Source organism: Hyperolius riggenbachi, chromosome 2, assembly GCF_040937935.1.
Source record: "Hyperolius riggenbachi isolate aHypRig1 chromosome 2, aHypRig1.pri, whole genome shotgun sequence".
In the NCBI taxonomy this organism is placed as follows: Eukaryota; Metazoa; Chordata; class Amphibia; order Anura; family Hyperoliidae; genus Hyperolius; species Hyperolius riggenbachi.
In genome coordinates, this window is record NC_090647.1 from 291,171,996 (window position 1) to 291,195,176 (window position 23,181).

General features: G+C 42.7%; 1 protein-coding gene across 1 annotated transcript in view; it reads left to right on the forward strand.

Moving 5' to 3' along the window:
- Positions 1-678: 678 nt before the first annotated feature.
- The window catches only part of C2H1orf94 (chromosome 2 C1orf94 homolog), a 176,259-nt gene continuing 153,756 nt past the window's right edge, over positions 679-23,181 (forward strand). Inside the window, exon 1 of the mRNA XM_068265408.1 lies at positions 679-931. Within this exon, the coding sequence (XP_068121509.1) occupies positions 756-931 (176 nt within the window). The 5' untranslated portion in view covers positions 679-755. The remainder of the gene's footprint in view (positions 932-23,181) is intronic.

Sequence of the window (23,181 nt, forward strand, 5' to 3'; positions counted from 1 at the left end):
ACCTTATCGATAATATGATTGTTTACTAAACACATAACACCAATAATAAATCACACCATTAATAAAGGGCACCTTAAGAAGTAAAATCTGAAGGTGGCCACTAATGATACAACATTGTTTTGTCAGATCTTAACAAATCCATATAGAAGAGTAAACTGAGTACGTATACTTTGAATATTAATATATATTAACTTTTAATAGGTTCTCTTCTCCATCAAAACACATAGAGGCGGTAAGAATGGACAAAAAGTGATTGTATCATTAGTGGGCACCTATAGGGGGAATACACTTGCTGGGCTGTTTTCCCCTGCAATTCCCAGGTTCCCATTGGCTTTTGTGACTGCATTTTTTGCTAATGTTTTGCCTCAAGTATTCTGCGGTTTTTAGTTTGCGGTGGTATATACTGTAATTGTAAACGTGCACATCGTATAGAAAAAGAAATGGAAAGCTATGCGTTTTAAAAGCGCGTGGAAAATTGTGAACGTAAAACGCGAACAAATGGTCACAACGAGTATTTCCTGAGTGAGGCTATTGACTTCCATAGCCTGTGGAATCGTGCCATTTTAAAAAAACGCGCACAATCGGAGCTAGCCTGCCTATAGGTTTGCCTGCACTGTGCACTGCTAGACATCTGTTTGTCAGGAGACAGTTGCACTAGTGACAGTTGAGCAAACTGCTGTTTTATAACTACCAGCGTGGAGAGAAAAGTGGGAAACCAAGACTCTTCAGCAGTAGAGCTGGGATTTTTTGCCAAAATGAAAAAGAATGAAGCAAACGTTACTAAACTGATGCCACCTCTAGGCCCTTTTCCTAGATACATTTGGATTCATAAGGATGCACCACCAGATGACTTTGATCAAGTATGCTATAGGATCTGGAAAAGGACTCAGAGTTTGCCAGATGGACTGAAACCAAACAGATCCGAAGAAAGGTAAGTTTTGCTGTAAAAACTTAAAGGACAATTGTAAGAAGGTGGATATGGAGGCTGCCATATTTATTTTTAAGCAACACCAATTGCCTGGCAGACCTGTGCTGATGTATTTGGCTGCAGTAGTGTCTAAGTCACACATCTGAAACAAGTATGAAGCTTATCTTGTCAGAACTGAAAATAATGTCAGAAACACCTGATCTGCTGCATGTTTGTTCAGGGACTATGGCTAAAAGTATTAGAGGTGGAGGATCAGGAGCAGGCAACTGGTATTATTTAAAAGGAAATAAATATAGCAATCTCCATATCCCTCTCATTACAGTTGTCCTTTAAAGCCATAGGAGGGGAAATACAAAAAGGTTGTTACAAATGATCCCTTTGTGCAGTTTAGTTTATGCATTTACCAGTATTTGCTACAGTATCACTGAATGCTAGCTCTGTTCATTTTATGAGCTCTTGAAGATTTAATTTGTACCGTAGCGAGATATAATTATAGATGTAGTGCAGCTATTTTAACAACGAAGACTATTTGATAAGCAGCGTTACTGGGCATACATTTAATCTGCAAGAACTAATACAAGATGTAGATGGCTACCTTCAGCTCTATTTATTTAAGTACTGCCTCCATATATCAGAGCACCTCAATGTATTCTAAACAATTGTTTTTCCAACTAAAGCAGTATTGCAGTACATAGTCAAATATGTTTTTGTATGTTTAAATGACTCTGGACTTGAATTACTAAAGCATTTTCAGAGAAGTATAATGGTCTGTTATTAAGTGGTTGGAATTTGCACTCCTCCCCTTGGTAATATCACATTATAGCCAGAGTTGTTGAATGGGTTCTCATGACATGAGGAGTCTTGTATGGGGTGACCTGCTCCTACATCTCTTGGAAGGAAAAACATTTCTGTTCTGGGTCGGAGGGTGGAGGAATAAGCAAAAGTGGGTAAGCTGCCACTACTAGGGATAGATGCTTGCAATCAAGAGATGACACTATTATAAGGGACTGTGAAGTATGCGGGGGGGGGGGGGGGGGGCGTAATCAGGAGCTGTCACTGCTGTGTTTATGGCAGGTTGATGCAGGGATATGATCCATGAGTAAAGGTGGTTAGGATAGGAGCAAGTACCCCAGTACCTGTACATCCCCTTCTAAAGGTCTGAGAAATTCCCTTCTCCATTGACCTGGGGTATGCAGAGTAAAGTGGGAAGTTGGAAAGGAGTAAGTGGTGTACAGTAAGAGTGGGCCCAGGTATGCATAGTGAGAGGGAGTCCTTGAGAGTAAGGCGCATGTTCATGCATGCCATGAAGGAAAGGGTAGAGAGATGTATATTGCAAGTGGGAATTGGGGAATGGGGGCAATAAGAAGATGAGATGCATATTGTAAGTGGCCTTTGGAAGATGAGGGAGGGGTAGGGGAATATATAATGTGCTTGGGGCCTAGCAGGGATGTCAGTAGTGATTAAAGCGGACCTGAACTCAGAACTTCCTCTCTGCTCAAAACGATAAGCAACTGCATAATAACCTTTAAAGAGAACATTTCTTTGTTACAGCTGATACAAATCCTACAATAAATCTGCAGTTCGACTACTTCCTGCTTTCATGGAAGCAGACATATTGTTAACATCCTAGGTTTACCCATTAACTCTCTGCCGTGGCTGACACAGCTGAGGGATCAAATTACAACTTGTGCTTAGTCACACATGGGCGGGAATTAGACAGGCTAGACACTCCAATTACATACAGGGTGCATTTATCTATGCTTTCCTTCTGTCTTGTGCAAGAGTTCATGTCCACTTTAAGAAGGGAGATGCCTAATATAAGTGGGGTTTTGCGAGGTAAGAAATGTTAAATGTGTACAGGGTGATGATGAGGGTAGGACACACATAATGCAAGTGCTACCAGCAGTGAGTAGAGAATGTACAGTATGGGAGAAGCCTGGCGCTAGTAGAGGAGTCAAAGTCGTTTCTAGGAAAAGGTTATGTTAGAACCTGGATTATTTTATTGTAATGATTATGGTAAGTATTAGATATATTAAAGGCTAAGGATATTTTAAATGAATATTGCTTGTGTTCATTGATGTGGCATCAAAACTGACTTGTAGTTGTACCCCTGTTCTTTCCTCTCAGCACAGCAATCGTTCCAATCTAGCACACATTGCAAGCAACATGGGGCTGGATTCACAAAAGCGTGCTAAGTGTTAGCACGCCAGTGAAAAGCCGCTTATCACATACAAACTGCCTCTTTGCACGCGTAAGAGTTTGCGCACGTAAAGTTTAGCGTGCATAAAGTTTTGCGCGCGTAAAGTTTTATGCGCACTACTTTGCATGCAAAATCAGCCGCTTCGCGTGCTAAGTAGTGTGATAAGCATACTTTGCACGCGAAGCAGCTGATTTTGCACGTGAAGTAGTGCGCTAAAATAGCACGTGAACAGTAACAACTTTGATGTGCAAACTACTTAGCACCCTAGTTTGCACGTGCAAAGCTTTTAGGCGTGCTAACTGTGTTAGCACCCTTTAGTGAATCAAGCCCGATGTGTTAGTTGGGAATCAAACTGAACCTGTAGACAAGACAAGACACCCAGGCCCATATGCAATTCGCTTTTTCACCTGAGTTATCTTCTAGGAGATACTTTTTATGAACTCTTGCAAATAACAATAGCATTTTACAATTGGAAAAGTACTTAAACATTAGTGAAAAAGTTCTATCAAAATTATTTTGAGTATTTTCCTCCTTGTTGGTGGTCTAAAAATCATTTTATGACAAGGTGAGAAAATATCACCTAGGAGAAAACTCAGGAGAAAAAGTGAATTGCATATGGGCCAGAATATTGCACTTTTCTCCAGGCGGACTCTAAGGCTTTGTTCACATTATAAATCGCCAGCGCTGAGCAATTTATACTGTGATTTTGAAGAGCTTTTACCAGCGATTTGAGCTTAGAAAAGTTGCAGCCACTAGGATGCACTCTATAGGCAGTAACAGTGTTATGGAGTCTAGCCCAAAGACCCTTTACTTAAAAGGTGCAGGCTTACTGAACAGAAAGAGCTGAGATTTGACCCCTGGTCACGTGTCAAAGGAATAGCCCTTAAATAGGAACTCCAGCCTAAACATACTGTCATTAAGTTACATTAGTTATGTTAATTAAAATAGATAGGTAATATAATCTCTTATCCACCCTGTTTTAAAAGAACAGGCAAATGTTTGATTTCATGAGGGCAGACATCTTTTTGGTTGAAAGGAGGTCACAGGGAGCATGAGACACAGTTCCAACTGTACTGTGTCCTGATCACCCCTCCCAGTTGCTAGGCAACATGAATAACAACATAGGAAATCCCATTATGATTTGCACAGCATCAGGGAAAAAAAGCCCGGGCAGTTTTCTTTGATGGGTGGAGCTTAGCTAAAAATGCAGCTAAAAATGATGCTTTGGTAAGAAAAACAAAGTTCTGATGCTGTGAAACTGTTAAAGAAACACCAAGCCTTTTCAGTTCTGCTGAGTAGATTTTTAGTCCGGAGTTTCACTTTAACCAGTACACTATCCAGCCACTGCACACTATGCAGCGACTGTAGACACAATGTTGCTCATGCAGCAATACTGCTTTTAAATATCTGTATATTTAATGTGCTTCTGGTGCTAAAACTATAATCTGAATAAGAGACATTTTGCTGAGCATGAAAGTAACCTTGCTATAGAGAGACTCCTCCTAGCTTGCTCTGCTGCCCACGGCAGGATTCCCTTTATAGCAGGGGAACTTTTAAGATGCTTGTTATTCAGTTGTTTTATTAGTAACACTTTCCGCAGATAAATAACAGGTTAAAAAGAACTCTAACCCTTCTATCAGTATTTAAATAAACGGGTGTGTATTGCAGAGATTTTCCTAACGTTACAATAGATGTGTGCGGTGATAAACAGAGTATAATAGATGAGGAGAACATAACGAGGAGAAATGTTTGCTAGCACCGTTGTTTTTCTGCTCAGGAATCCCATATAACAAAGCTATCAACTGTGATATTATTGCTACCTCTGGATTAACTGAGCAGCTTTACACTGAGCAGGAGGCTGATAGCGAATGTCAAACATTGCAGCTTCTCTGCCGCTTAGGAAATGTTTTCATATCATTTATTGATAGTAAAAGATTGTTCACACCTTGTATACTGTATAAAGTATGTGTATGAAAATTCTCTTTTATCCAGAGAATAGTATATTTGAAATATACAGTATGGAATTAAGAAATAACAGAAATGTCACTAGAGTACTGGAATCGTTTAGAATATTCTAGAAAACATTTCACCGCTAATTTAAAGAGGAACTGTAACCAAGGATTGAACTTCATCCCAATTAGTAGCTGTTACCCCCTTTCTCATGTGAAATCTTTACCTGTTCTCAAACAGATCATTGGGGGGAGGGGGGAAAGGTTGGGGATCTGTATGGCTGATATTGGAACCCCTCCCACAGTGTGGTGTAAGGTCTTATGTCCCAACTGTTTCCTGTCTGTGAACCTTGTTGCATTGTGGGAAATATCAGCTGTTTCCAACTTCCAAGCCACCAGTATCTCCCTCTGTGCATATGTATATCTATAAAAAAGAAAAACGACCTTTTAGCCTATCACATTGTTATGGGTTGTGGTTATAGATAATTGCAGTTGGTGATGTCTGTTTTTTTCATGTCTGCCAGTAGTAAAGATGATTACATGCAGGCTGATTGTGGATCAAACAATATGAACAAATTACATGGTGAATATCGATCATTTCTTGATCTCTCTTCTGTTTTTTAACTTCTCACTTTACAATGTATCGATTCATTTTTCCCCCATTTTGCTGAAGTTCCTCTTTAAGTGGCTTCCTTACCTCAAAGGATATAGACAAAAAAATCCCCAGCACTATGTTCATATTGGTTATTATATGCCTCCCGATATCTTATACACTAACCAAAGGTAGTAAATGTGCATGGACACAGAAGGACCTATGGGTGGCGGCTTTGTGTGGGTGGTGGCTAGTTGTGGCCAGGGCAGTTGAGGTAGGGAAGGATATAGGTGGTTGGGTTATACAGTCCATTAGGGTGTGGGGGATTCACTTTTCTAAATTTTGGTTGAATGGGCTGGGGGTGGAGTGGTGGAGGATTAATAACTTTGTATTGCATTGAACGGTACAAAGCTAGCAGGGGTATCCTAATCAAATTTTAACAGATCAAGTTGTAAATGGAGGTAAGGGAATTACAACTGCATTTCTGACTGGAGAGTAGTTAATTGCTTGCAAGATCAAACCATGTATGGTCGCCTTAAGAATATTTGCTCTTACAGTGTATCTGAGACAAGCAAAATAAACAAAATTATGCATACCTGGGGCTTTCTACAGCCCCCTTCAGGCCGATTGGTCCCTTGCCATTTTCCCAGGCCGCATGGATCCTCCGATAGGCAGGCATGCAATGGGAGTGTGATGGGGCTCCCGCACGCCCGCGCTGTGCATGTGCAGAATGCCCCATCCACCAGAAATTACTGGGCCACCTAGCAGAGGATCCAGGCGGCCTGGGGAGATGGCGAGGGACCAATCAGCCTGAAGCGGGCTGGAGAAAACCCCAGGGATGTATACATTTTTTCTTTTAGGTAGTCTTTGGTTTCCTTTAAATTGATAAAGGTGTCAAAAATTAAACTGCAGAAAGTGCTCATTACTATCTTATCTCCTTTTTATAACTTACGTATAAACTGCTGAAATGAAGGAAAATTGATCAGAAGGCAGCGATGTAGCTAATAGCGATAGTGGTTTATAAATCTTGTAATCATTCACGTTTGTTTTCATTTTCTACTTTACTTAAAAAATAATAATAAATGATTTATTGCTGTAGGCATCACACCTTCTGTCCTCATCATCTTTAATTATCTCACATTAGTTTGAACATTGTTTTTTACAGTCTAGCCTTCAAAGTGTGATTCCCGTGATGGACACTTCCCTGGGAATCACTTTGCCAGCAATATGCAATAAGCACAATTCTTCTAAAATTGTAAATCGCAGATTAGATGTAGTCGTTGCTGCAAATAGGAACACAAAAGGTGAATGCTGATCTTGCAAAGCAGAGGGAAATTGGCAGGTATGGTTCACTGGTCTGTAATTTCATTTTACCCACTGATTTGATTCTACCTAAAGAGCATTTTATAAGCCTAACCAGCATTTTAGAAAGTATAAAATGCATACCCAGATTTCATTGATATGCAGAATGAAGCCATTTAAAAGTAAAAAAAAGTGGATAGGACTAAGTATAATGGAAAATAAAACTATTTTCTGCAATTTAGTTCATTTACCTTTTTCTACTAAAAACATATATTTTGCTATGCAAAACAGATTTTTGAAGTGAAACAAAAGGTCATTCAATCTCCTGCAACTTATCTAAAAGCACTTCAGTCCTGATGGCGGACCTACTGTAATTCTCGCTTGTAAACTGGCACTGCGTTTTAGGACACCCTTTATTTTTTAGGGGTTTAAGTGCACTTAATCTGTTGGGCTACCATTTATCTGAGCAGCAGGACTACATTGGCAACACAACAGCATCGATCAAACCTCCGGTTTATTGCCAAAATAATAGAAACATTAAAGGACCAGTTTAAATTTGTATGTTTGCATATGTGTAAAATGTACATTAGCCTCAGAGAAAAATGAACTATGAATTAATTTTCTCCTATGTTTCTGTCACTTACAGTACATAGTAAAATTCTGACAGGACTGACAGATTTGGACCAGTCCATCTCCTCATGGGGGAGCCTCAGGGTTTTCTTTGTTTTCAAAAGGACTTCCTGAGCGGCAGTTGCTCTGTCCAACTGCCAAAATAGTGGGCAAAGAGGTGAGGGGAGGGGGGGGCAGCCTGCATCTTTGTATAGATCCCTTCCAGGGAGTATTTTTGCAAAGAATGAAGTAAATACTGAGACTCTCCCATGAGGGATTGGACTAGTCCAAAATCTGTCAGTTCTGTCAGATTTTTACTGCCTACTGTATATGACAACAACATAGCAGAAAAATAATTTATAGCTCACTTTACTTTAGGAGAAATGTCCTTCTTATATTTATGTGTACAAATGTATTTTAAATTTTACATGTTTCGCGAAAGTGGTCCTTTAAAGCCCAATACTAGTTGCTTTTTGTTTCTTGAATGTGGATAGATTTTAGAAATAATTGAGCGGGTTTAATGATGTCTGTGTCCCAATTGTATACAGTATAGTCTCTCCCAGTTTCTGTCCCTGGCAACATCATGGCTTTTTTTGATTTAATATAAACACTAGCTGGAGATTCTTTACTCTCTATAACGAGACAAAAAAGCAAATCCAGGGAGCCATACCTGGTATTAACCACTTGATGACCCACCCTTTACCCCCCCTTAAGGACCAGCGCTGATTTATGTGATCTGTGCTGGGTGGGCTCTGCAGTCCCCAGCACAGATCAGAGGGCACACAGAGCGATCAGATCGCCCCCCTTTTTTCCCCCCTATGGGGATGATGTGCAGGGGGGGTCTGATCGCTCCTGCGTGCAGGCATTTAGCGGGGGGGGGGCACCTCAAAGCCCCCCTCCGCGGCGAAATTCCCCCCTCCCTCTCCTACCTGTCCCCTCCCCGGTGATCCGGGCTGCACAGGACGCTATCCGTCCTGTGCAGCCAGTGACAGGACGTCCCCTGTCACATGGCGGCGATCCCCGGCCGCTGATTGGCCGGGGATCGCCGATCTGCCTTACGGCGCTGCTGCGCAGCAGCGCCGTACAATGTAAACAAAGCGGATTATTTCCGCTTGTGTTTACATTTAGCCTGCGAGCCGCCATCGGCGGCCCGCAGGCTATTCACGGAGCCCCCCGCCGTGAATTGACAGGAAGCAGCCGCTCGCGCGAGCGGCTGCTTCCTGATTAAACAGCCTGCAGCTGGCGACGCAGTACTGCGTCCCTGGTCCTGCAGCTGCCACTTTGCCGACGCACGGTATAAGCGTGCGGTCGGCAAGTGGTTAATATTACCCTTATTATTTGGCAAGGCAATGTTGTAATCAAAGGGATCCTCACAAGACTGGCTTGTCCAACTGACAACCAATGAAAGGACTTATTTTCTATTTTGGTCACTCTTTTTTAGGCGCTGATAACTTTAGTTCTTTTTGGGCCTTTGAGGGGTGTGTGGGTTTGAGGTTTAATTACTAAATATGCCCCTCAAAAGGATGCTTTTAGAATGCTAGAAAAAGAAGATGCTTCCTATTGACTATGAAAGCTTAGCTTACCTTCTCAGAAGTAATGACTGAAATGTATTAAAATGTACCTGTTATGAGAAGGTAAAATAACTTTCTGTAGTCGATATTGCACCTGTTCATTTTCTAAGTACTCTCTATAAGGCTAGCTCAACAGCGGTCAGGTCAGTGTGAACTGCAAGGGAGACTGGACATACACTTTAATACAAAGCCTGCATGCAGCGAGTTAGAATAATGTTATCAGTTACAGCGCAGTACTGTGAACAGGCCCATAGAGGCCACGGTCTTTCTGAAAAAAAAAAAAAAACATTTCCCGCCCTCTATATGCTTCCTGGAAGCGAGCACTTTACTTCCAGGGCTAAAAAAAAAATCTCACTGACAAATAGTAAAACTACATCTACATACATTTTTTAATAAAGTAAACCCAAATTATTACATTTAAAACTGTTTAAACTGTTGTAAAAAAAAACATAAATGGGTACCTAAGGGTCTGAACTTTTTTAATATGCATGTGAAGAGGGTATATTGCGAACATTTAAATTATAAGCCTGTAAATAGTGATGGACGCAAAACTGAAAAAATGCACCTTTATTTCCAAATAAAATATTGGCGCCATACATTGTGATAGAGACATAATTTAAATAGTGTAATAACTAGGACAAATTGGCAATTAAAATACATAGATTTTAATTATGGTAGCATGTATTATTTTAAAGCTATAATGGCCGAAAACTGAGAAATAATGCATTTTTTTCCATTGTTCTCTTAATACTCCTGTTAAAATGCATTTAGAAGAAAATAATTCTTAGCAAAATGTACCACCCAAAGAAAGCCTAATTGGTGGTGGAAAAAACATGATATAGATCAATTCATTGTGATAATTAGTGATAAAGTTATTGGTGAAAGAATGGGAGGTGAAAATTGCTCTGATGCATAAAATGAAAAATACCCGTGGGCTGAAATGGTTAAACACTTCCTGGAAATGATCTATACAAAGATGACAGCCGGACTTCTTACTTATTTACACACAATGTTAGCAATTGGTCCAAGCAACTGCTGGTCAAGTAAGTAGAATCACCCATGGGAATATGGGCTAGTCCAAATCCTTTGTATAACACAACCTCCAAGATCATTTGTCAGAAAGTAAACAACATTTGCAAGGTACTCTTGTCAAGAGGAACTATGCTGAAAGTTAATATCTAATCTAGACAGACGGATTTGTATTAGTAACAATCATTAAAAAAGAGTGAGTTGCACGTAGAATAGAGGAGGCTGCTGCACATGCAGGGTAACTTGCAGATAGAACAGTGACTTTTTTTTTGAACTAAAGCCTGTTATTACAAGATAGAAGCTACTGTAGAAGATGGAATGAAAGAGAGTGTGGGTCTAAATATAGAAGGGGAAAACCACATTAAAGTGTAACAGGTATAAAATACAAATCAATCAGATCTTTATTTGTTTCTGGTAAACAAGTAATAAGGATGCTAACCAGGCAATCCAAAAGTTAAAAATCACAATAACTTTTCTTGTTGATAAATGATCATTCACCAGTTTACCTGACTCTTGTTTGGTACTTTGCCGCTCAAAGGAAGTTGCAGGTCATGTTGGGTTGTCTGTTTTTGCTTCTTAACTTTCCTCTCAGACTTAACTAATACAGCCTGACTGGCTGAAGCCTCTTTCCTTCCTGTTTTCCCCTCCCACACCTCTGTTCCTCTCTGATTGGCCAATATTTCTCATGCTGAGACAATGCACTTTCTATTGCAGAGCTGGGTAGGAGTGCCTGAAGACTCTGGGAGGAGGGCAGGCAATGCATACATAATCAGGCAGAGGAGAGTAATGGAGGAAATGACATCAGGATTGGCTTCAAGATAGACACAGTTAAAATGGAAAATCCTAAGCAGGATTTTCTCTTTTTTTTGCTATAGAAAAATCACTATCAAAATGTGGACAGTGCAATACATATGCTATGTAAGTAGAGCAAGTATTTATCTACTTACAGTATATATGTGTTTTTTTCTGAGATAGTATGGCTGACAGCTCCTCTTTGAGGACCTGATCCAATGCATTTTTTCTCCTAAGTTTTCTCCTAGGAGATCATTTTTCATCTTCTATTTAAAACAATTGTGCACTCTGCAATTGAAAGAGCACCACAAAGTAGATAAAAAGCACTGTTGAAATGATTCTATTTTTTTGCTTGTGGGTGGCTTAAAATGAATTTTATTTATAATGTGAACCTATGGAGAATATCATATGGAGAATATGGAATATCACCTAGGAGAAAACGTAGGAGTAAAAGTGAATTGGATCGGGCCCCAAAGCTGTTAAATGGAGGCAAAGAATATACATATGGCACTGTAAATTGCATCCAAAAATCTGTGAGAACTCCCCAGGAGGCCCTGGGGAATTGCTTGATTTGTGGGGCAGACCTCCAAATTAGTTTGAACTTGTGACAGTTGGGATTCCTGGGTGCACTGGTAAAATCTTCACTACACAGGTAAAATTTTGACTATTAAAATAAAACAAAATGTATGTGGAGATACCAAATAGTTCCAATACCTGGACAAATGTAAACCACTTCTTCACTTTCATTATGCTTTAGAAATTCCAATGACATATCCAGGCAGATGACGTGGACATGGCAAACCCTCCCCACCCCCTAATAACCCTCCCCCCCCCCACACACACACACACCTCCTCCTTCTTTCTTTACCTTAATCATACTCAATGCATACACACAGAGATTGGAGAATGCTCAAATGCAGCAGAGCATCTTGCCAACAATAAGATTCTGGTCAGATCCAAAGGACCCAGCAGGACTTGATGGAGTCCTATTATGTAGATCAGGAGCAAAATGGCTCTGAGAAAGAAGTGATTTAAAGGACTTACGAGGCCAAATTATTTAAAAAAAAGTTTAAAAAGTGAAGTACCGAGTGCGGCTGCGCAGATCTAGGGCCAACCCCCCGATCCACGCTACTGCAGCGTGGATCGGGGGGTTGGCCCTAGAGCTGCGCAGCCGCACACGCGGCAGGTGCGGACTGCGCAGCCGCGGCCAGCTCCGGTGGCCATATTGGCAGAGGCAGGAGAGCCCGACCCGGGCCCTGTGGTCGTGACAGGCCGGGGGGTCTATTGAGCTCTGGGGACCCGGCGGAATGACACGGAGGGTGCGGATGACGTCCTCCGTGTCTTTTAACCACTTGAGGACCTAGGGCTTTCTACCCCTTAAGGACCGGCCACTTTTTTTCCATTCAGACCACTGCAGCTTTCACGGTTTATTGCTCGCTCATACAACCTACCACCTAAATGAATTTTGGCTCCTTTTCTTGTCACTAATAAAGCTTTCTTTTAGTGCTATTTGATTGCTCCTGCGATTTTTACTTTTTATTATATTCAGCAAAAAAGACATGAATTTTGGCAAAAAAATGATTTTTTTAACTTTCTGTGCTGACAGTTTTCAAATAAAGTAAAATTTCTGTATACATGCAGCGCGAAAAATGTGGACAAACATGTTTTTGATAAAAAAAAACCCATTCAGTGTATATTTATTGGTTTGGGTAAAAGTTATAGCGTTTACAAACTATGGTGCAAAAAGTGAATTTTCCCATTTTCAAGCATCTCTGACTTTTCTGACCCTCTGTCATGTTTCATGAGGGGCTAGAATTCCAGGATAGTATAAATACCCCCCAAATGACCCCATTTTGGAAAGAAGACATCCCAAAGTATTCACTGAGAGGCATAGTGAGTTCATAGAAGATATTATTTTTTGTCACAAGTAAGCGGAAAATGACACTTTGTGAAAAAAAAAAAAAAAAAGTTTCCATTTCTTCTAACTTGCGACAAAAAAAAATGAAATCTGCCACGGACTCACCATGCTCCTCTCTGAATACCTTGAAGTGTCTACTTTCCAAAATGAGGTCATTTGTGGGGTGTGTTTACTGTCCTGACATTTTGGGGGGTGCTAAATTGTAAGCACCCCTGTAAAGCCTGAAGGTGCTCATTGGACTTTGGACCCCTTAGCGCAGTTAGGGTGCAAAAAAGTGCCACACATGTGGTATTGCCGTACTCAGGAGAAGTAGTATAATGTGTTTTGGGGTGTATTTTTACACATACCCATGCTGGGTGGGAGAAATATCTCTGTAAATGACAATTTGTTAATTTTTTTTACACACAATTGTCCATTTACAGAGATCTTTCTCCCACTCAGCATGGGTATGTGTAAAAATACACCACAAAACACATTATACTACTTCTCCTGAGTACGGCGATACCACATGTGTGGCACTTTTTTGCACCCTAACTGCGCTAAAGGGCCCAAAGTCCAATGAGTACCTTTAGAATTTCACAGGTCATTTTGAGAAATTTCGTTTCAAGACTACTCCTCACGGTTTAGGGCCCCTAAAATGCCAGGGCAGTATAGGAACCCCACAAATGACCCCATTTTAGAAAGAAGACACCCCAAGGTATTCCGTTAGGAGTATAGTGAGTTCATAGAAGATTTTATTTTTTTGTCAAAAGTTAGCGGAAATTGATTTTAATTGTGTTTTTTCACAAAGTGTCATTTTCCGCTAACTTTTGACAAAAAATAAAATCTTCTATGAACTCACCATACTCCTAACGGAATACCTTGGGGTGTCTTCTTTCTAAAATGGGGTCATTTGTGGGGTTCCTATACTGCCCTGGCATTTTAGGGGCCCTAAACCGTGAGGAGTAGTCTTGAAACGAAATTTCTCAAAATGACCTGTGAAATTCTAAAGGTACTCATTGGACTTTGGGCCCTTTAGCGCAGTTAGGGTGCAAAAAAGTGCCACACATGTGGTATCGCCGTACTCGGGAGAAGTAGTACAATGTGTTTTGGGGTGTATTTTTACACATACCCATGCTGGGTGGGAGAAATACCTCTGTAAATGGACAATTGTGTGTAAAAAAATCAAAAGATTGTCATTTACAGAGGTATTTCTCCCACCCAGCATGGGTATGTGTAAAAATACACCCCAAAACACATTATACTACTTCTCCCGAGTACGGCGATACCACATGTGTGGCACTTTTTTGCACCCTAACTGCACTAAGGGGCCCAAAGTGCAATGAGTACCTTTAGGATTTCACAGGTCATTTTCGTTTCAAGACTACTCCTCACGGTTTAGGGCCCCTAAAATGCCAGGGCAGTATAGGAACCCCACAAATGACCCCATTTTAGAAAGAAGACACCCCAAGGTATTCCGTTAGGAGTATAGTGAGTTCATAGAAGATTTTATTTTTTTGTCAAAAGTTAGCGGAAATTGATTTTAATAGTTTTTTTTCACAAAGTGTCATTTTCCGCTAACTTGTGACAAAAAATAAAATCTTCTATGAACTCACCATACTCCGTACGGAATACCTTTGGGTGTCTTCTTTCTAGAATGGGGTCATTTGTGGGGTTCCTATACTGCCGTGGCATTTTAGGGGCCCTAAACCGTGAGGAGTAGTCTTGAAACCAAATGTCGCAAAATGACCTGTGAAATCCTAAAGGTACTCATTGGACTTTGGGCCCCTTAGCGTACTTAGGGTGTAAAAAAGTGTCACACATGTGGTACCGCCGTACTCAGGAGAAGTAGTATAATGCGTTTTGGGGTGTATTTTTACACATACCCATGCTAAGTGGGAGAAATATCTCTGTAAATGACAATTGTTTGATTTTTTTACACACAATTGTCCATTTACATAGAAATTTCTCCCATCCAGCATGGGTATGTGTAAAAATACACCCCAAAACACATTATACTACTTTTCCTGAGTACAGCGGTACCACATGTGTGACAATTTTTTGCAGCCTAGGTGCGCTAAGGGGCCCAACGTCCTATTCACAGGTCATTTTGAAGCATTTGTTTTCTAGACTACTCCTCGCGGTTTAGGGCCCCTAAAATGCCAGGGCAGTATAGGAACCCCACAAGTGACCCCATTTTAGAAAGAAGACACCCCAAGGTATTCCGTTAGGTGTATGGCGAGTTCATAGAAGATTTTATTTTTTGTCACAAGTTAGTGAAAAATGACACTTTGTGAAAAAAAACCAATAAAAATTAATTTCCGCTAACTTTTGACAAAAAATAAAATCTTCTATGAACTCGTCATACACCTAACAGAATACCTTAGGGTGTCTTTTTTTCTAAAATGGGGTCACTTGTGGGGTTCCTATACCGCTCTGGCATTTTACAGGCCCAAAACCGTGAGTAGTCTGGAAACCAAATGTCTCAAAATGACTGTTCAGGGGTATAAGCATCTGCAAATTTTGATGACAGGTGGTCTATGAGGGGGCGAATTTTGTGGAACCGGTCATAAGCAGGGTGGCCTTTTAGATGACAGGTTGTATTGGGCCTGATCTGATGGATAGGAGTGCTAGGGGTGTGACAGGAGGTGATTGATGGGTGTCTCAGGGGGTGGTTAGAGGGGAAAATAGATGCAATCAATGCACTGGGGAGGTGATCGGAAGGGGGTCTGAGGGGGATCTGAGGGATTGGCCGAGTGATCAGGAGCCCACACGGGGCAAATTGGGGCCTGATCTGATGGGTAGGTGTGCTAGGGGGTGACAGGAGGTGATTGATGGGTGTCTCAAGGTGTGATTAGAGGGGGGGAATAGATGCAAGCAATGCACTGGCGAGGTGATCAGGGCTGGGGTCTGAGGGCATTCTGAGGGTGTGGGCGGGTGATTGAGTGCCCTAGGGGCAGATAGGGGTCTAATCTGATAGGTAGCAGTGACAGGGGGTGATTGATGGGTAATTAGTGGGTGTTTAGGGTAGAGAATAGATGGAAACACTGCGCTTGGGTGGTGATCTGATGTCGGATCTGCGGGCGATCTATTGGTGTGGGTGGGTGATCAGTTTGCCCGCAAGGGGCAGGTTAGGGGCTGATTGATGGGTGGCAGTGACAGCGGGTGATTGATGGGTGGAAGTGACAGGGGGTGATTGATGGGTGGCAGTGACAGGGGGTGATTGATGGGTGATTGATAGGTGATTGACAGGTAATCAGTGGGTTATTACAGGGGAGAACAGATGTAAATATTGCACTGGCGAATTGATAAGGGGGGGTCTGAGGGCAATCTGAGCGTGTAGGCGGGCGATTGGGTGCCCGCAAGGGGCAGATTAGGGTCTGATCTGATGGGTAACAGTGACAGGTGGTGATAGGGGGTGATTGATGGGTAATTAGTGGGTGTTTAGAGGAGAGAATAGATGTAAACGCTGCGCTTTGGTGGTGATCTGATGTCGGATCTGCGGGCGATCTATTGGTGTGGGTGGGTGATCAGATTGCCCGCAAGGGGCAGGTTAGGGGCTGATTGTTGGGTGGCAGTGACGGGGTGATTGATGGGTGATAGGTGATTGGCAGGTGATTGACAGGTGGTCAGTGGGTTATTACAGGGAAGGACAGATGTAATTAATGCACTGGCGAATTGATAAGGGGGGGGGTCTGAGGGCAATCTGAGCGTGTGGGCGGGTGATTGGGTGCCCGCAAGGGGCAGATTAGGGTCTGATCTGATAGGTAACAGTGACAGGTGGTGATAGGGGGTGATTGATGGGTGATTGATGGGTAATTAGTGGGTGTTTAGAGAAGATAACAGATGTAAACAATACATTTGGGAGGTAATCTGACGGCGAGTTTGCGGGCGATCTAATGGTGTGGGTGGGTGATCAGATTGCCCGCAAGGGGCAGGTTAGGGGCTGATTGATGGGTGGCAGTGACAGGGGGTGATTGATGGGTGATAGGTGATTGGCAGGTGATTGACAGGTGATCAGTGGGTTATTACAGGGAAGAACAGATGTAATTAATGCACTGGTGAATTGATAAGGGGGGGTCAGAGGGCAATCTGAGCGTGTGGGCGGGTGATTGGGTGCCCGCAAGGGGCAGATTAGGGTCTGATCTGATAGGTAAAAGTGACAGGTGGTGATAGGGGGTGATTGATGGGTGATTGATGGGTAATTAGTGTGTGTTTAGAGGAGAGAATAGATGTAAACAATGGATTTGGGAGGTGATCTGATGTCGGATCTGCGGGCGATCTATTGGTGTGGGGGGGTGATCAGATTGCCCGCAAGGGGCAGGTTAGGGGCTGGCTGATGGGTGGCAGTGACAGGGGGTGATTGACGGGTGATTGATGGGTGATTGACAGGTGATTGACAGGTGATTGACAGGTGATTGACAGGTGATCAGGGGGATAGATGCATACAGTAAACAGGGGGGGTGGTCTGGGGGGGGGGGTCTGGGGAGAATCTGAGGGGTGGGGGGTGATCAGGAGGGGGCAGGGAGCAGGGTGGGGGATAAAAAAAAAAATAGCGTTGACAGATAGTGACAGGGAGTGATTGATGGGTGATTAGGGGGGTGATTGGGTGCAAACAGGGGTCTGGGGGGTGGGCAGGGGGGGGTCTGATGGGTGCTGTGGGCGATCTGGGGCAGGGGGGGGGGGAAAATCAGTGTGCTTGGTGCAGACTAGGGTGGCTGCAGCCTGCCCTGGTGGTCCCTCGGACACTGGGACCACCAGGGCAGGAGGCAGCCTGTATAATACACTTTGTAAACATTACAAAGTGTATTATACACTTTGTATGCGGCGATCGCGGGGTTAACATCCCGCCGGCGCTTCCGTATGGCCGGCGGGATGTTGCGGCGGGTGAGCGGCGCCAGGCGGAGGCGGAGGATCGCGTCACTGATGACGCGATCGCTCCGCCCATGCCCCTACAAGGACCGCCGCCAATTGTCAATACGGCGGTCCTTGCGGGGTGCACTTCCCGGCCGCCAATTGTACATACGGCGGTCGGGAAGTGGTTAAAGTGATGCAGGTACTTCACTTTTTTAACTTTTTTTTTAATAATTTGGCCTCGTAAGTCCTTTAAGTTCTTTAACCTTCCTGGTGGTAATACGTTCGGGGTAAGCCGCGCAGGAGGTTTTCTCCAGCCCTGCTGGGCCGATTTTCTTAATTTTTTTTTGCTGGACGCAGCTAGGACTTTGCTAGCTACGCCAGCACACCGATCACCGCCTCCCCGCGCCCGATCGCCGCTATCCGTTGCGGCTCGCGCCCCCCCCCCCAGACCCCGTGCGCTGCCTGGCCAATCAGTGCCAGGCAGCGCCGAGGGGTGGATCGGGACTCCCAATGACGTCACGACGTCGCTGACGTTGGTGATGTCATCCCGCCCCATTGCCATGGCGACGGGGGAAGCCCTCCAGGAAATCCCGTTCTTTGAACGGGATTTCCTGATCGGCGATCGAAGCGGGCGGGGGGATGCCCTGGGCTCGCTACATGATTTTAAAAAAAAAACTGCCGCGCTGCCTCTTGCCGGAATTTTTCATACCGCCAGGAGGGTTAAGTGATTCAAGTTAGTATTTTAGGTAGGCTCGCTAAAGTTTTTCCCAGTTACGAACAGGGAGAGATGCCACTATGCATGCACATTTTCTGCCTTTGTTGGCCAGGAACACTTTCATAGAAAGGAAATAGTATATTACAAATATGCAGTACTTGTTTTGTACTTCTTGGTTGATGAATAACACATACCAAAAGGCAATCATTTTTGTTCTTGTTTTATTTTTTACATTCATTACTGGTTGCACTTAGCAAATGTACTGTTCCTGACACCGATTAGATTCAGAGCCTAAAGTGTGACCTTGACCACGTTTTTATCCAGTTGGTTTGCAATTACCATGCACATTCTGTTTTGTCTATTCTGCTGTTTACTCTAATTCTAGTGTTGTATACAGTACATGTTGTCATGGAAACCGAAAATAACGTGTTAAAAAAAGCTAATTTACATGGCAATGCTATGTGACAAAAGATGCTGATGTAGATTAAAATACAGTCTTGCATAAATGAATAGATAAGACTGACATATAAAGATATAGGGTAATACTTTATCCTTTTTTATTTATTGAACATTTGTTTTGCATTGAAACAATTTTTTTTATATAGTGGGCAACTGGTATGGAAACAAAGGTCACCACAGTAATAACCATGGTCATGTTGTTACTGTATACAGTATGTTATGTTTTCTTTTTACTGTCAATAAGTACAGTGCAGTAATTAGTGATTGAAATGTGTGGGTTAATCAGCAGACAGCTGATTAACCCACACAATATTTACCTTACAAGTGTGTTTGCTGTGTCCTTAATCCCTACATTCAGATCAGAAAATAATTAAGATGAAACGGGGCCCTAGGCAAGATAGCAGTTTTTTCCCACCACTCATGATCAACTGGCTTTTTTAGTAAGATTTGGTGGCGGCTAGTGTCCACCAGGCCCCTAGACTGTCTTCAGGCCCTAGGCAACTCCCTAGGTTTGGCTGGTGGATGACACAGCTCTGATTAGCAGCTAACCTGCTGTTAGTAACATGACATTGCTGAATGGGTGTGGCACTGCTCCAAACTGGATACCACTTATTTGCATCTAATACTACCAGTAAGATCTTATTGAATTCTCAATGAGTGCGAGAGTGCTTGTGTCATTAAAATGTCAGGGTTAATAGAGGGGCAGCTTGCTGGTGTCATCACAAAATATTAACAGAGCTATGTGTAATACAGTGCAGAGTAATAAAAAAAATCACACTTCATGAACAGGGAACTTGACTGGTGATTCGCTAAGCAAGATTGGTGCCGATTCACTATGAGTCTAAACGTGAGAATGTTGCTTGCTCTTCCCTAACCTGAACATTGGCACAAATACAGGCAAACTTCTGAGGACCCAAACTGATGAATAAATTATTTCAAGTGTACCTGAGATGGGGCCACAGCAAAAAAATATATCCATACCTGGGGCTTTCTCCAGCCCCCTTCCGGCCTCATCACTCCTGCTCCGTCCTCTTCTGACTACCAGTTTGACCCCAACTGGCCCCAGAAAATCCTCCATTCAGGGCCAGTTGGCACAGGCGCGGTCCAGCCAGACGGACTCCCCTGTCTCGCTCCCAGTGACGTGAATGAAGCAGAAGTGGCCTAGCCACGCATGCACAGTTAGCCCCGGACTGGAGATCTTTCCTGGGCCAATTGCGGGCAAACGGGGAGTCAGAAGAGGGCGGCGTGGGAGCAATCAGGCAGGAGGAGGGGGCTGGAGGAAGCTTCAGGTATGTATATTTTTTTGCTGTGGCCACATCTCAGGTTCCCATTAAAAATGTTTGTGTTTATCTACTAAAATTATTTTTTTTACAGTGGGGATGCATTTTTTTCACCTCTTATGGTAAATATAAGTAGACCATTATAAATTACCTATTTTGCCTGTTTCCTTAGGATTACTGGTATTTCTGTTACTAGGATATAATCTTATCTATGGATGTTTTTGGTGAGCCAGGTTCCATTTCTGAGAAAGAATAATAGCTGGCAATTACACGTGGAGTTAATTTTCTATAAAATAATTAAACTTAATTTCCATGTATCAGACATAAAAGTAAAGGATGGATTAGGTAGCAAGGACATTGTGACATGTATCATTTATTTACTGAAAGTACTTATGTAGGAGTCACATCTGTAGCTCTGATTATTAGATCTTCCAACGGCCTGTTTTCCAGAGTAATGGTATGTGGAAATATTTTGAACAACCGTAATATAATCAGGGGGTAAAAGCAAGTGTAACATATGCAACTGCTCAATTTACAAGCACACATTAAAGAAGGATTTTTTTTACCAAATGGTTGTCTGGACTGTAAGCTTAATGACATAAATCACTAGATTTACAGCAGAGAATATATAAAGTATGAGCAATAGTCAAAAGGGAATGGGGAAAAATAAATGTAGCATACCACTCTTATATCACTTGTAACAGGGTGGGTAAATGGTATTATTAGGACAGAATTCTGAGCATATTTTTGCTCTGAAATTATTATTATTATGTATACATAGTGAAAAATGTTGGCTGGCTCTTCCTGCTTACCTACTCGTACTCTTTCTGTCCATCTCTCACCTCCTTCTGTCTTGTAATATTGTTGGCAGGATTAGTGGGCAATGTAAATCCTACTATAAAAGCAATCTATCCCCTCCCCCCCCCCCGTCTTTTCTTCCAGTTAAATTGCTTGTGTTGCCTTTCTGACAATATGACAATTCTTATATAAACGTAAAATGGGGAAGGCACCCAAAATGTATAAAACAATTAAAATTATTAAAAGCAAATGTAGCAATCAATGGGGTGCTCACGCCTACTAGATTTCACCAAAGAGGCACTTGTTGATGTTTTTTTATTTATCTGATAAAGTGGGAGATACCCGAGAAATGCGTTGTCTGACCCTTATTGTCCAATAAACTCTTGAAAATCTCAATCTAGTTTTTGATTGCTACATTTGCTACTCCACTACCGGAGAGGTACACTTACCATACCTCTTCTTTTTATAGTGCTTTTAATCATCTTAATTGCTTTATACATTTTGGGCGCCTCTACCATTTAGGTTTATACTAATCACACCTCTTGGGTATGTTTAGAGTAGTGTTGGGCGAACACCTGGATGTTCGGGTTCGGGAAAGTTCGCCGAACATGGCCGCAATGTTCGGCATGTTCGGGCCGAATCCCGAACTCCCCGAACATCCCGCTTTTGGGGGCCCTATGGGGTCGCAGGCATAAGGGAGGAGCATGCCCCGATCGCGGGGGGGGGGGGTCGGAAATTCCCCCCACCCCCTCCGCTAGCGCTCCCCCCTCTGCCCGCTTCCCCATACAAAAGTTTCAGGAAGTACCGGTCCGGTGGTAGTGGGTGGCTGGCAGTGGGCGGCACTGTGAAGTGAGTGACTGAGGAGGAGAAGTCCGGAGAGTGACGCGTTGAGGGAGGCCGGGCAGCGGGCGGTTCAGCAGTAGTACGGTACTGCCCTGTTCGGCCCTGTTCGGCGGCCATTTAGTAGTTCGGGGCGAACCCGAACTTAAAAGGCCGAACACCATCAGGTGTTAGGCCAAACGCGAACATCACCCGAACAGGGTGATGTTCTGCAGAACCCGAACAGTGGCGAACACTGTTCGCCCAACAGTAGTTTAGAGTAGCCCCGAACCCTGTCATTTTTAGTCTTCTATTATTCTGCCCTCTCCTTTATTCTCCTATAACACTGTTGCAGTACATCATGATTGGGTAGGTGGCCAGCCTGCATCTACAGGTCTTTCTCTGTGTTCCATCAAGTCTTAAGTGTAGCGTTTCTTGTAAAACTTTAACTTGCGACTCAAAATGTAAAAAATATTTGTTTTGGATGCCCATAGCAACTGGTTTTATTCCTTGCATCACTTTCAAGCTGGCACAGTAAAAATTACACTTTGAAGCTGGAAAAAACATTTCAGAGGAAACGAACAAGCCATCCTCACATACACTAGGGATGTCAGATGCAGAGGCATATTTCCCATGACCAAGTCAAAGATTTCAAAGATGAATTAGAAAACCTAGATCAAGAGAAAGGAAGCAAGCAATTTGTTATTATCACTGATTATATCTATACGCTGGATTACCTTACTAAGCATATTTTTATGTCATTTGCTTTAAGTACTATTTAAGTACTATAGTATGCAACTTTGATTGCTGAATATACTTTACTTCTTCAAAGAAAAGTGTATTTTTGGCTTACTGTATAATTTTCAAGTGGATTTTTTTCATGTTAATGTGGTATATATGAAATAATATTAATATTCCATATTTACCACTCCAAACAATCTTTGATTGCCTGCTGGAATTACACTAAAGGGGCGATTTGTAGCTTCATTCATATGAAAGGATCTGCTAAATACATGTTTGTGAATAAACCAGGCCCAGATTTACATCACAGGAGCCTATAGGCACAGATGTCTTTGCACCCTAGACCCTCCATGAAACTATACACACTCACTGAACTGCACCACAAGTGTGCTGGATGTCCCGGCTGTCAATTCACCCTTAGTACCTTTGTCCATCATAGGTAGCCGCTTACTATTAGGTAGCCAGAGCTATCCTCAGTATTAGGTAGCTAGAGGTGCCCCCAAGTATTAGGTAGCTAGAGGTGCCCCCAAGTATTAGGTAGCTAGAGGTGCTCCAAACTGAAGGGAGATCTGGTCAGTGGAATGCCGAGACCCGGATGAGTAACCTCTCATTTACACTCTGCTCTGGACTCTGCATAGGTAAG